The sequence below is a fragment of the Drosophila albomicans genome, chromosome 2R (genome assembly GCF_009650485.2).
Source record: "Drosophila albomicans strain 15112-1751.03 chromosome 2R, ASM965048v2, whole genome shotgun sequence".
Classification (NCBI taxonomy): domain Eukaryota; kingdom Metazoa; phylum Arthropoda; class Insecta; order Diptera; family Drosophilidae; genus Drosophila; species Drosophila albomicans.
In genome coordinates, this window is record NC_047631.2 from 16,647,835 (window position 1) to 16,662,423 (window position 14,589).

General features: G+C 42.4%; 4 protein-coding genes across 4 annotated transcripts; 2 read left to right on the top strand and 2 right to left on the bottom strand.

The window, feature by feature from the left end:
• Positions 1 to 4: 4 nt before the first annotated feature.
• On the bottom strand, positions 5 to 2,708 carry LOC117575272 (glycosaminoglycan xylosylkinase homolog). Its single transcript, XM_034259406.2, has 4 exons — positions 1,580 to 2,708; positions 944 to 1,524; positions 542 to 742; positions 5 to 479 (listed from the first exon to the last, which is right to left on the bottom strand). Exons 1-4 carry the CDS (start codon positions 1,856 to 1,858, stop codon positions 272 to 274), a joined length of 1,269 nt encoding a protein of 422 aa, XP_034115297.2. The 5' UTR covers positions 1,859 to 2,708; the 3' UTR covers positions 5 to 271.
• Positions 2,709 to 2,908: 200 nt separating this feature from the next.
• Positions 2,909 to 5,017, top strand: LOC117575268 (L-asparaginase 1). Its single transcript, XM_034259403.2, has 3 exons — positions 2,909 to 3,103; positions 3,158 to 3,387; positions 3,438 to 5,017. Exons 1-3 carry the CDS (start codon positions 3,004 to 3,006, stop codon positions 4,905 to 4,907), a joined length of 1,800 nt encoding a protein of 599 aa, XP_034115294.2. The 5' UTR covers positions 2,909 to 3,003; the 3' UTR covers positions 4,908 to 5,017.
• Positions 5,018 to 5,124: 107 nt separating this feature from the next.
• Positions 5,125 to 11,885, bottom strand: LOC117573926 (F-box only protein 11). Its single transcript, XM_034257443.2, has 4 exons — positions 8,809 to 11,885; positions 8,124 to 8,304; positions 6,978 to 8,052; positions 5,125 to 6,910 (listed from the first exon to the last, which is right to left on the bottom strand). Exons 1-4 carry the CDS (start codon positions 11,080 to 11,082, stop codon positions 6,781 to 6,783), a joined length of 3,660 nt encoding a protein of 1,219 aa, XP_034113334.2. The 5' UTR covers positions 11,083 to 11,885; the 3' UTR covers positions 5,125 to 6,780.
• Positions 11,886 to 12,310: 425 nt separating this feature from the next.
• On the top strand, positions 12,311 to 14,558 carry LOC117575253 (replication protein A 70 kDa DNA-binding subunit). Its single transcript, XM_034259387.2, is given in 5 exon segments — positions 12,311 to 12,476; positions 12,544 to 12,788; positions 12,844 to 13,406; positions 13,409 to 14,076; positions 14,135 to 14,558. Coding segments are annotated over 5 exon segments (1,827 nt in total). The 5' UTR covers positions 12,311 to 12,437; the 3' UTR covers positions 14,447 to 14,558.
• Positions 14,559 to 14,589: the final 31 nt, after the last annotated feature.

Genomic DNA, 14,589 nt, shown 5'->3' on the forward strand with positions numbered 1-14,589 from the left:
TCAGTTTTGTTATCATTCATTCTTTATGCTTATTGTCTACAAATATAAACCAAACTATATGAATAAAACTAATAGTTATTGCAGATTGTGCTATTACTTATAGACCCATTTAGACAATTCTACTAAATATAATTGGTCAATGTTTTCATCTCTATAGTTACGCGATTAACTTACGTCGTGGCACTTGACATACATTTGATTCATTCATGCAAGCCGCTTTCTATAAAACTAATAACAATATAAGCCTAATATAAGCAAGACAACTTTCAAGTTACAGCGTTTTGAACATCTTATCACCCTCCTTGTCCATGCAATACTCGACGACAGCAAACACCACCAGTAATCTTCGCTCCACACCACGTTTGTGCTTGTCGGTGATGAGCGGATAAAGTGCATCCTGTTTGGACAGACGATCCACAATTTCAGATAATACGCCACCGGAGAAAACTTGCAATCGATCCCAAGTTGACTTTCGAATGCTTCAAAAGAGTAAATAAAGATTACACAATGATCTATTTGCATTACTTGTGTGGAGACTCACAGACAGCATTGATATAGCGGCGCTAGAATGTCCAAGTGATCTTTGTTGGGATTGCCAAATGCTTTGCCATTATCGATAAGTACCACTCGCTCCTCGCGGGTTTCATAATGATGGCGATCGCCATTCTGTATCAGGTAATCAAAAATGGCCACATCTATGAGGTCCAGCAGGCGTATTGTTTCCATTTTGCTCTTGAGTGATCTTCAGTAAAAAGTGCACATTTATTATTAAGTTATAGATAAAGGAAAAATATAAGAGCTATAAAATGATACTGGACTACACCTAGTTCTTGAATTTAGGTTATTTTAAGATAAGGGTTTAACTAATGCTTCAAGTCGATGAATAAAAAAGCAGTTGTAATGAATAGCAAAATTAATTTTATATATTTTCGATTGCACTTACTTGCAGTAGGTCATATCATCTTCCCACGGGGCTCGCTTTTCCTCTTTATAGGTGCGTTGCCAGGGCGAGCGTCGCTTGGCCAGTGTTCCAGGTACAATGTAGATCATAACACCCTCAATGTTATGCTTCTCATCGCCACAAACCACTTCATCCTCATTGCAATAGTGGCATTTGCCATATAAGCAATACGTTTCCTTGCCATCCTCTTCACTTGTTTCGATTTTGATCGTATGCTGCAGTTCTTGATCGCCATTCGCATAGATTTCTTTTTTCAAATTCACAACACGACCCACCACAATCGGAGTCCAGCGCAGATCGAGCACAGCGCCCAAATAGAAGGCGTATACCTCGGCGGCATGTCGATCTTTGCCACTGTAGACGACTCCCTCGACGACAAAGTCACGTGGATACCATTGTGGTTTGAAGATGACCTTCTGCTGATTATTAAGGCGCATAAGCAGCTTCAACTGGGTGCCACGTGCCAAGTTTTGTACCTTGGTGATGGGCTCGTCGCGCAGTGTTTTGAGCAACTGACCCATCGATGAGTCGTAGAGTGGATAAATCTCATTCTCATGCGGCCACTAAACAAGGAATGTCGAGGTAATTCAAATTTACATTGTGATTATGTGTTCTTACCCAATTGGCAATCTCCCAGAGGACGCTGGCATTTTCGTACGCAGTCAGTTTGTAGTTCTTGAGCAGCTTGTTGCGAAACATAAAGAAACGTGGATTCCGATTCAAATACGCCGGCTTCAGATGCCGTATCTTGTGCCGTATCATGTTCTCCAAGGCTCGCACACTGGACAACTGTCCCTCCTCGGCATTGAGATAGTACATGAAGTAGAAGTTGGCGCCGAGCACCACACAGAGGAGTGTGGCAATGATGCACACAATGATGACACCGCGTTTGTTCATAGTCTAACTATTAGCTGCTGCTGCTGCTGCTGCTGCCGTAGTCTTCTCTGGGCTGTGAAAGATGTGCGTTTCGCTGGGCGCTCGTACTTTATTTTTAATATTAATGCCTATATGTAACGCAAATAATTTGTCGCTGTTGTTAATGCTAGGCTGTTGATGTTGCTGCTGCTGCATGCTGCGGCTTCTTTCTATTCTTTGCTTTCCTTTTTGTTTTGTCTTTTGGCAGACATTGGCGACAACTGTTCTCATCAGTCCATTGTTGTTGTTCTCATTAATTGCAAATATGCGACAAGTCATTTGCTTTCTTTCTTAATTAAAATGTCATCGCTTGAGTCCTGTACACTGTTTACAATAATAATGCGCGTTCCTTGCTAGCTCCAACAACAGCAATATCAACAGCAGGCACCGCATGGCATAGAAACACCGGTTCAATGCAGGTGCTTCACTCACATCGAATAATATAGGCACGTGACGTCACGACTGTTGCTGTTGCTCACCTCTCGCGGTTGTTGGTACATTGAATTGAAAATGGAGCACAGCTCTTCGATGCCAATAAGCAAATACATTTTACTGCTGCCGCCAATTGTTGTAAATCAACGCCAAAGTTTACATTTCGGCCTCTTCTTATAAATGATTTGTTTGGCCTCGACGCGTGCCGCGATTGCCGCATTCAAAGCAACTCAATTTGTTTACATTCACAACTGTGTTGATAATGTATTTGTATGCGTGTTTATTTCTAGGCGTTGTATTATATAGATATGGTCACACCATGGTTTGCTTTGAGTATTTTAAATTCTTCAATGTATGCACGATTTATTTAAATAAATTGCTGCTTAATGTAGAAAAGCATGCATATTAATAAACTGCACGAAAGAGAGCATTAATTGAGCGCATCAGGTGAAAATGTTATTAAGTACATATACGGAATAACAGAGGAACTACAATGCGTTGACCTGTTATTAACAGACTGTTAAAAACTTGGCGAGCCGTTAAATTTGATTTGCAAATTTGCAGCATAATCAACTTGATAACAATAATTTTGTGCTTATTTCGAAATTTGTTGATATTCCAGTCGTTTCTAAATTATGTTCAGATAAAACGAAATTCTAAATTATTGCTAGCAAAAAGTGGCAGTTGGGCTCAATATGGATACGATGCAGTGTCAGTGCAATCAAATTAAAGAGGCTCGTGTGCTGGTCCTCTACACTGGCGGCTCCATAGGCATGATGCGCAACGATGCAGGCGGTAAGTCTTTAGATTTCACTGATTCTACATTTTCAATAAGTCTTATAAATTCAGTTCTGACTCCTATTCCCAATGAGCTACCGAAGCGAATACGCGAAGATCCCAACTGCCACGATATCACGTATACGTCGCAATATGAGGCCAATGAAGAGCCTCCTCTGGTCCTACCCATCCTAAACGGAGCAGCGCTGCGAGTTATCTATGATATAAAGGTATATGAACCACTATTGGATTCCAGCTGCATGGCCATGAATGATTGGATACGCATGGCAAACAATATAGGCGTAAGTTTACAAATTGTATAACAACAAGTTTCATAAGTCGATACTCACAGGAATACTATGAACGCTATGATGGCTTTGTGATCCTGCACGGCACCGATACCATGGCCTATACCGCCTCTGCTTTGGCCTTTATGCTGGAGAATTTGGGGAAACCCGTTGTGATTACGGGCGCTGCAATTCCCATTTTTGAAATGCGCACCGATGGACGCGATAACTTTGTTGGCTCGTTGATGCTGGCTGGGAACTATAATATTCCCGAGGTGATGATCTATTTCGACAAGAATGTGCTGCGAGGTTGTCGCTCCACAAAAATTAATTCCATGGGTTTCCATGCATTCGATTCACCAAATAATCCGAAGCTCGGCAAAGTTGGTATAAATGTTGAGATCAAGAACTATCAAATATATCGACCCTGCAATCTGGGTGAATTTATGGTAGAAAATAAGTTGGAGCCCAACGTTGCACTTCTGAGAATTTATCCGGGCATTACGCCGGCGGTACTGAGGGCTTTTCTCGCTGCACCAATAAAAGGTGTTGTCATCCAGAGCTTTGGTTGCGGTAATATGCCAGAGCAGAAGGATCTCTTCGAAGTGCTACGTGTGGCCATCGAAAGCGGGCTCTTGGTGGTAAACACAACACAATGTCTACGGGGCGAGGTGACGCCCATCTACGAAACAGCCAACTGGATGCAAATGGGTGTCGTGGCGGGCGGTGATATGACCCAAGAGGCGGCGCTCACAAAACTTGCCTATGTGCTGGGCAAAGACAAATGGAGCTTGGAGCAAAAGAAGCAGATGATGCAGTTAAATTTGCGTGGCGAATTAAGCACTCAATTCACTGCGAAGATCAATGATATGGATTTAATTGAGGGCGTCGCGCGTACACTGCATCTCTCCAGTTGCAAGGAAAGCGATCAAATGTGCTCCACATTCTTTCCAGCACTCGTCGATGCTGCTGTTCGAGGTGGTGATGTAGCCAAGCTGAAATCCCTTAAAGCATACGGTGCTAATTTATGCGAAACCAATTGTGAAGGACGCACTGCGTTACATTTGTCCTGTTATCTGGGTCAGCAGGACTGTGTGGCATGCCTCTTGGGTGCAGGCTGTCCCGCCGACTTGACCGATCGCTTCAATCGAACGCCACTGCACGAAGCCATTGATGCAGACAATCACAAAATAATCGAGTTGCTGTTAAAAAGCGGCGCCAAACTGCAGCAGGAAGATCAGCTGGCGCTGGCAGAACAACTGCGAATGCTTGCCGAGAATGGACAAATCGAACGGCTGGAGTCATATCGCTTAGCTGGAGCAAATCTAATGCTAGCCGATCGCTCTGGTCGAACACCCTTGCACTATGCAGCTCAACTGGGGAACTTGCCGGTTGTGGAATATCTATTGCTTTTCTATAATGATGTGAAACTTAAGGATGTTTTAGGGCTGGAGCCCGTCCATTATGCCAAGGCGACAAACCATAGCGAAGTTATAGCGGCACTATGTGATAAGATTAAGGACGCAAGGAGTTGAATGAATTCTGCTTGTTATGGGAACAACAAAAAACCTCTTGATTTGTTTTGTTTTTTTTTTCTCTTTTTTTGTGAAATAATTTCAAATATAATTTTAGCTTATACCTGGTATATGTATAATTAGTTTGTTGTCAGTGTGTCCAAGTCGAGGGCGACTACAACAACGACGACGGCGACGACGACGATGCGTAGGTAACACATTAAAATTCATTTCTACATAGTATAGATGTGTGTCTGTATTGTGTGTGTGTGTTTGAGTTTTGTGTGTTTTACAATTCAAAATTGTCGTTGCTTTTGCTTACATCGAGATACAGATACAGATACATATGCACAACGCTATCATTTTGCATCGCAATCAACGCAATTGTTAGTAAATATGTATGTATTATGTGTATGTGTGTGAGTTTGCCTATATTTAGATAAGTAAAGTATGTATAGAATATATGTTATTTGTATATTATGTATATGTATATGGGTTTCTTCTTATTAATTATATGTAAATGTTGTGTTCATTAAAGTTACTTTTTTGTTTTGTGTGTTATGCAAAAATAAAACAAGCAAATTGTAAAATGTAACATAAATACAATTATTGGCAACATAAAAAAAAACAAAAATAATTGTCATGTATTATAATTGTAGTTGGCTTAAAAAGGAAATAAAATCAAATACACACCATCACAAGTATATTGATTAAACTTGCGACTCGTATGCATCGTATCGTATATATATATATATATAAAACTAGTTGCTGTGCATCCTACATACACTTTTCTAGATAGCGCTACTTAGTATTACGCATTAAAGTTAGAAAATAATGAGTGTTTGTTTTTTGTTGTTGTTTCTCGTTTTCTGCTGGGGTTTTGCATAATTCGAATACTGAACATCGGGCCCATTTCTTTAAGAACCGATGATACAGTAGTACAGTACAAGTTATTAGTCGTATTTGCCTTAGAATTCTAAAATGACACATATTTTCGTATGCTTTTCGCTATAAATTTGACATTTAGACATGAAATATTGCTCATTATTTTATGTTTATAAACGCTTTTGATTCTTTGTAACTTGTCCATGTAATTCATATTTACTATATATATATACTGTTTGTATAATTCATCATTTTCTTGTATATAGATATCATTTATATGCGTAGGTTTTTTTGTTAGCTGCTGAAGCAATAAGCGGTTGCTGTCGTTTATCTACTCGTAATTTGTTATTAATACTTAAAATTGCTTTTCGAATTGTTTTGTTTGTCTACGGCTTAAAATACAATTGTGTTTCTTTTTCTTTTTTTTTTTTTGCGTTTTAGTTTATGTTGTGAATTTAAAAACTCTACTAGACTACATTACAAAATTTTTATCTTCACTGGGGTTTTAGATCGTCCATCGTTCATCCATTTCTACTTTCATACAGTCGCGTCTTCAACTATTCTCATGATTGTGTTACAAAATATATGTATATAAAGAAATGCATACGTGAAATAGTATTTTCGTTGTGACAGTTTTGGGGCGGGGGAGAAGGGGAGTGGTACATTTGGAAGGAGAGGGGCGAAGCTATTCCGTAGATATTGAAAACGTTGCATAATGGGTTTAAACTAAATTGCACATTGAGTTAAATTTTGAACGCAGATTAAATATTATATAGTATATGTATATACATTCAAGTGTATTATTGTATGTCTTGTGTGTGGATATGTACAGCAACACTTGTGTGTGTGTGAGAGATAAAGAGTGGTGTGTGTGATTTGTGTGTTTGTTTGTGGGAGATAGCGGGCACCTTAAAATCTAAGTCTGGTTGTTTTTGAGAGCATTTCGGCTTAATTAAATGTATAAAATACAATTAGTGTTGCTGCTGCTATTGTTGTTTTTGCTGCTGCCCTAGTTGACCATCAGTGTATGCGATTCCATGGGCGCTGCTGAGTCATACAGCGTGTCAGTATCCTGCGTGGGTTCACCCTGCAGTTGGCATTGATTGGACAGGGTGCCCGCACCGCAGTCACAAAAGAAGCTAATGGCAAAATCAAACCAATACAATTAGTAAATTACATTGATTTATACAAACTCAGTTCACTTACCGATCGTGTCGTATGAATTCAACATCATGTCCTGCATGACAATTTTTTATGCAATTCACGCATATGGCATTTCGATCCGTTGTATTGCAAGTTTGGCAACGATAAAAATCGTGCATGGGAAATGATGTGTAGCTGCTAATCTTATATAGACACTGGCCACTCGACACAGCCTTCTCGACCTCATCCTCGTTATTGAAGATGTTATTGCCACGTGTAATTGGTTGCACACCACTGGCCAGGCACAAGCCGCCGAATTTATTTTTAAATATTTGATTATGCTCCAGGGTTGCTGTTGCATTGTTAGTGATCTCCACGCCCGCTGCTTGTCCATCGTAAATCCGATTGCGTCGTAGTATGGGATGCGATTGCGTTGAGATCAAAACGCCAGCCTGCGTATTCCGGAATATATCGTTCTCTTCGAGTATGCCTTTGCCGCCATTGAATATACAAATGCCACCATCACGACCATCATAGATCTTGTTGCGTTTCAATGTTGGATTCGAGTCCGTCTTAATCCACACACCAGCCATGGCATTGTCAAAGATCTCGTTCTGCTCCAGCAACCCCAAACCGCCGTTATAGACCAGAACACCTCCGTTTTGTCCGCCCCAGATCTTGTTGCCACGTATCACCGGATTGCTGCCCGTTCGTATTTGCACTCCCGAATAGAGGTGATTGAAGATATCGTTGTCCTCGAGCTTGCCGTGTCCATTATCATAGAAATAGACGCCAACCTGCTTGCCAGAATGGATGCGATTGCGTCGCAGCACTGGCGTACTGCCCGTGGTTATCCAAACGCCAGCCAGCGTATTCGAGTACACTTCGTTCTCCTCGATCAGCCCTTGACCCTTCTCATGCACATAGATTCCTCCATGTTGGCCATGATGTATCTTATTGTGACGCACTATCGGATCGCTATTTGTGCGTATCTGTATACCGGCCAAAGCGTTGCCATAGATATTGTTGTGCTCAATGAGGCCGCGACCCTCGCCAAAGATGTACACGCCTCCCTGATGACCATTATAGATCTCGTTCTTGCGTATAGTTGGGTTACTATTCGATGTTATCCACACACCTGCACAAATATGTGTATGATATATGTAAGTTACTCTGCCTTTGATTGATGTTTGAAGTTCAAAGACTTACCTGCAAAATTATTCGAATGTATTCGATTCTCGATGAACTGCCCAAGACCATTCTCATGCACATAGATGCCCCCCGTCTGACCATGATGTATCTCACACTTGACCACCGTGGGATTGGCACCAGCCTTCACTTCGAAGCCAGCTATGCGATTGTTGTGAATATCGTTCTTCTCGAAGTACCCCTGAAACGAATAATAGTAATCAGTGTGGTTATGACCATGACCAATTTAATTGTTGGCTTGTTATTATATTCAGTTGTGTTACAAATAATTAGTGAATGTTAAGTACTAATTCAGTCGCTTACTATTTAAATCGCTTTAGTGAAACATATAAAATGGATGTAATTAAAATTTTTTGTATTAGATTTTGGGATTGATTAAATAATGTTATTAATTCCGTAAACTATCAGTATGTTTACCTAGTTGGATGGAATTATTTTCTGAATGATACAGATCAAAATCCCAAATTGTAGTTAAATTAAGAAGTTATAATCGAATTACATATCAAGTAATGGAAATAAATTGTTTATTTAATGCGTTACTAATATGATGAAATAATTTGAAATGGAAATTGAAAGTAAACTAAAAACTAATAAATTGGATAAATGGAAATATATTAATAAATTAGTAACTTAACTTAAATAATCAATACCAATACCAATAGGAAGTAGACAATTTTAGACTCACCATGCCATTCTCAAAGGTAAAGATGCCCACATCACGTCCATGGTGAATGTGATTCTCTCGCATTATGGGACTGGCAAAGTTCTTCACCCAGATGCCGGCCAGAGCATTGCGACTGATTTCGTTGTGTTCATAGGTGCCCTGGGCATAGTCTGTCACATAGAGTCCAACGTTCTCGCAGTCACTGATGTCACAATTGCGAATGACAGGATTGGCACTGACGCCACCCACACAAACGGCAGCACCCACCACAGACGTTGAGCGTATGATGCAGTTGTCCACGGTGGGTGAACAGTTCTCGCCAATGTCCAGGCAATAGTGCTTGTGATGCGACACCGTCGAAGTGACCTCCGGGGAAAATTTGAGCGTCAAATAGCCAACATACGCATACTTGGCGCCTTCGACAAACATGACAGTGGAGCCCGCCTCACGTTCCAGCACCACAGATTCCGCCACATTGCCGGGAGCAGCACCTACAAGCGCGACATCCGAATCAATGAATAGATACTCGCCCTTGTAGTGGCCGGCATGAAGAAAGATAAGCGGACCCGGATGTTCAGTGGGTGGTACGTTTTCCTCATAGATATTGGCCAAAGCATTGACACTCGCGCCGCCAGCTGCTCCTGCGCCACCCGCCGCTGAACTGCTGCTGGTATTTGAGAGACCCGCATTCACATTGCCAGCTCCTGCTCCTGCACCGGCACTTGACCCAGAAGCAAACGCGGCAGCCGCACGCTCCTCGGGATAATCGAGTGCAGCCTGTATGGTATTGAAGAACACAATGCTACGTCCAGAATGCCGTTTATCCTGATATCCAGGACGCACATGAACGCCACGGTAGAGCTGGTGAAAACTCTCTTTCCAGGGATTGGCATACTCCGATTCCTCGGGTTTTTCAAACACAAATTTGCAAAGCTCGGGATTAAACAGTGGCAAATCGTATTCGAATACAGACTGATAGAGACGTTTCCACAACTCCGTGTCATTGGCAATGGTATTGAAACGTTTACACACCAACGCCAGCCGACACAAATCCTGTTCTAGCAGATACGAGAATATGGCCAGTAGCACCTCATCCGCTAGCTCGTACTGCAAATACTGAGCCGCTGTTGGTCCCGCACCACTCGCCGCACTTCCTGCACTGCCCGCCTCCGCATTGGGCATTGCAGCTGTATCCGTTTCGCCGCTTTGCGTGTAGAGGCGACGAGAACGTTTGCGAGCCGGCAGCATATAGTTGTTATCCTCGATGACAGCAGCAGCGCCGCCAACAGGCAAGGCGCCGCAATGCTGTTGCTGCGGCACAGAGCTGTGTACATTGGGTGGCTGGGCTAATGTGGCGCCCGTTGTGGGCGCATTGTTGACGGGAAATGTGGCGCTTGTGGAGGGCGCTTGAACAATGGCGCTGGGCGATGATGACGAGGATGTTGCAGATGTTGCCGAGGATGTCGATGATGCCGATGATGTTGAGGACGACGACGATGAGGACGAAGATGACGATGAAGACGACGAGGAGGACGTTGACGTTGAGCTGGCAGGTGACGAGGTGCTGGGATTGATCAAAGTGGGTGAACTACTTGCTGGGCCAACAACCATAACAGCACCAGCTCCAGTTGATGATGACGCACTCGTAGCACACCATTGCTCATGATTACTGTTGTTGTTGCTGGCGGCGACTGCGGCAGAGATCTTGCGCCTCAAGTCGTAAGGCGACTGATGGCAGCAGGATGCAGTTGCTGTTGCAGTGCTGATGTTGCTGCTGCCGCTACTGCAGTTGAGAGTATTTTGAGTGGAAGATGTGCTGGGAAACATTGAAGTGCAGGTGGTGATGTTGTTGCTACTGCTGCTTGGACCGGCAGCTGAGTTGCCCTCGGTTGTGTCCATGATTTGAACAGTGCTGTAAGCATGATTGACTCCTCCACTTGTTGTTCCCGTTGTGCTGTTTGTGGCAGAAGTGCTGTTTGTGCCCGCTGCAGCTGCTGCTGCGTTGCTGCTGCTTGTAGGCTGCCCGCTATCAAAGTATTCGGCTGAATTACCGGTGTTGTTACCTTGATTAGCAACTCCACCAACGCCACCTGCTCCTCCTCCAGCAGATGAGGGTGGCGCCGTGCTTGTCGAGGAGGCGGCAGCTGCACTGCTTTGTTGTGCATGCACGCTCTGTTGCAGCATGGGATCCATAATGTTACCCGTGGGACGATTCGGCATCGCAATGCGATTGGCTCCTTTTCGTCTCGAGCGTCGCACATAGGTGCGTGATGATGTGAATGATGCACTGGGCATTTCGAAGAGTGTGTGTGTATGGTGGGGGGAGGCGGAGGTTAAGAGAAGTCTTATGGCCGTTTAACACTTTTTCACTGTATTGAATTATAATTTCCAACCCCAATCCACAATTCCAATTCTACTCACACACACACAAGTTGACTTACACACACACACATGCAGAGTGAGAGCCACAGACAGACCCACACACACAGTCTCAAATTAAGTGTGAACACCGCGATTCGTACTATACGGATTTTCTCCTTTCACTTGCTGCTTACAGATTGCAAACACTTTAGCTTAACACTTTTCCATATGCCATTTACTTATTTGTATCGCAATTGTTTCTGATGCGAACATTTTCCCCAAAAAACTATTGGTCGTTCATCAGCCAGTTTTTTGCCTGCTTCATCATCTGCTCTTCTTCCTATTGTATGTATTTGCGTGTAAATGAGTGCGTGTGTTTGAACGTGTGTGTGTGTGTGGAGTTTTCGGGGTTTCTATCCTTTGTTTCTCCTTTGTTTTGTTTTATTTGGATAGAAGAGCAACACTAGCTATCACATTGTTGGCTGCTCGCTGTTTCGCTCGCTCATTGTTTCTTTTGTTTGCTCTTTGTGCCTTGGTTTCGTATTGGGCAGCTGAAAATTTCTTTTAACTTTTCCACAACTTTTTTGTTAGCCGCACTAACTTAGTAATTTCCAAGTATTTCTCTAACTTTTTAGACTTTGCAACAAATTGTAAGGTGAAATCACCATTTAAAGCAAATAAAAACGATTTTTAATTCACTGTGAACGAAGCTGGGAAACGTAGGAAACGAGAATAGAGGTGGCGAAACATCGATGATACTATCGATGCATCGATGCTTTCCATCATTTCTCTTATATATCGATTTTTTAATGTGCACATCGATGGTCAATTACAATAAAAAAAATATAAATTAATTTTCATTAAGTAATTTTACAATTAAATACATATAAGTTTCAGATATATTCGGCTTTTTTCAACATAAAAAAGAGTTATTTTATACTAGGTGTCGGAATATAGCAACCCTGATATCCGTGCTCTTTATATGATTTGTTTTTAATTATTAATTAGTACGTAAATATACAATGTACATATACGTACATAGTTTTTAAGTGTCAACATACTTATATATGAAGTGGCTATATTTAATAATTTTAAAATTAATAAATCATAAATGGTCACCCTGCCGGCCATCTTCGATGATTTTGTGATGACAATTTGTGATCGATTCAGCCATCGATTACCTTTCCCGCCACTTCTGGCATCGCTTCGTGCATAGATTGCAACGCAAAACGAAATTCGCAAATATATTTTAGCATTTGGCATTACATCAATTCAAGTAGACGACTAAAATGGCACCCATTGCAAGCTTAACAACGGGGATCATTGCTGTAAGCATAAATCGGTAATATTTAAGCATTTCATAAAATAAAAGCGTTTCGCTTCTCCCAATGATAGCGCATAATGCATGGCGAAGATGTCCCGCAACCAGTACTGCAAATTTTGGGCATTAAAAGAATCAACACGAACTCAGATCAGGAACGTTATCGTCTGCTAATGTCGGATGGCAAGTATTACAACAGTTATGCCATGCTGGCCAGTCAACTGAACGAGATGCAGCAAAAGGGACTCCTCAATGAGAATACAATTGTGCGGCTTGATAAGTACATGACTTCCATGGTGGGCAAAGAAGGCTCTGGCAAGTAAGTTGCATATGTAAATAGCAGTCAGATTTGGTCCTTTAATATCTATTCATAGGCGTGTGCTTATTGTAACAGAGCTGACTGTCTTGAATTCGGGTGCCGAGGTTAAATCAAAGATTGGCGACCCGGTCACCTATGAAAATGCAGCAAAACAGGACGCTGCTCCAAAACCTGCTGCAGCTCCTGCTGCTCCACCCGCCACCAAAAAGGAACAATCCTACAAGAACCATAACAACAACAATACTATGGAGAGCTCAATGAATAGTACACTCAATACGGGCCTAACACATCCCATTGCCAGTCTGAGTCCGTATCAAAACAAATGGGTTATTAAGGCGCGCGTCACCTCAAAGACCGCCATTCGCACCTGGAGCAATGCTCGAGGCGAAGGAAAGCTTTTCAGCATGGACTTGATGGATGAATCGGGCGAAATACGTGCCACAGCTTTTAAGGAACAGTGTGACAAGTTTTATGATCTCATTGAGGTGGACAATGTCTATTTCTTCTCCAAGTGCCAACTTAAGCCGGCCAACAAGCAGTATTCGCAGCTCAAGAACGATTACGAGATGACCTTCACGGGCGAAACTGTTGTGCAGTTGTGCGATGATGCTGATGATGGCGGTATCCCGAGATAAAGTTCGATTTGATACCCATCTCGCAGATTGCCGACATGGAGAATAAGGCGGCCGTGGATACCATTGGCATTTGCAAGGATGTGGGCGAGCTGCAGTCGTTCACATCGCGCACCACTAACAAGGAGTTCAAGAAACGTGATCTGACACTGGTGGACATGAGCAATGCAGCTGTCAGCCTGACATTGTGGGGTGATGAAGCTGTGAACTTCGATGGCCATGTTCAGCCAGTTATTTTGGTGAAGGGATCACGCATTAATGAGTTTAATGGTGGCAAAAGTCTCAGTGTTGGCGGCGGTTCGATTCTGAAGATTAATCCAGATATGCCAGAGGCACATAAACTGCGTGGTTGGTTTGACAATGGCGGCGGAGATAATATCAGTAATCTGGTCTCAGCACGAACTGGTGGCGGCAGCTTTAGCACCGATTGGGTGACTCTTAAGGAGGCGCGCATGCGCAATCTTGGCTCGGGCGACAAACCAGACTACTTCCAATGCAAGGCTGTTGTACACATTGTCAAGCAGGAGAATTCATTCTATAAGGCTTGTCCACAGGCGGAATGCAACAAGAAGATCGTGGATGAGGGTAATGGACAGTATCGCTGTGAGCGTTGCAATGCAGCGTATCCCAACTTTAAATACCGCTTGTTGGTTAATGTGAGTATTAAAATAAACTTTATTGAAGAAAATTATTAAACTATTTGCGATCTCACAGATGAGTATTGGCGATTGGACCTCAAATCGCTGGGTGACCTGTTTTAATGAGGCTGGCGAGCAGCTGCTAAAGCATACCGCCCAAGAAGTCGGCGAGGCATTGGAGAATGATCCTGCTACTGCAGAGAAAATGTTTGCCGACATTAATTTCTCATCATTCATATTTAAGCTGCGTTGCAAGAATGAAATGTACGGGGACATGACTCGAAACAAGTTGTCGGTTCAGTCAATGACTCCGATTAATTACAAGGAGTATAACAAACATTTGATCAAGGAATTGAAGGAGATGACAGGCATTGGACCTTCTAATTGAGGGTTAAATAACGTGCAGTGCGTGTACCATACATAATACTAATTCCATACGTTTAAATATTGATATAGGGCACATATGATTGAAATAAATTATCTACTATTTCTATTGGCTACTCCAATTCTTATTTGTTATCCAATTATAGG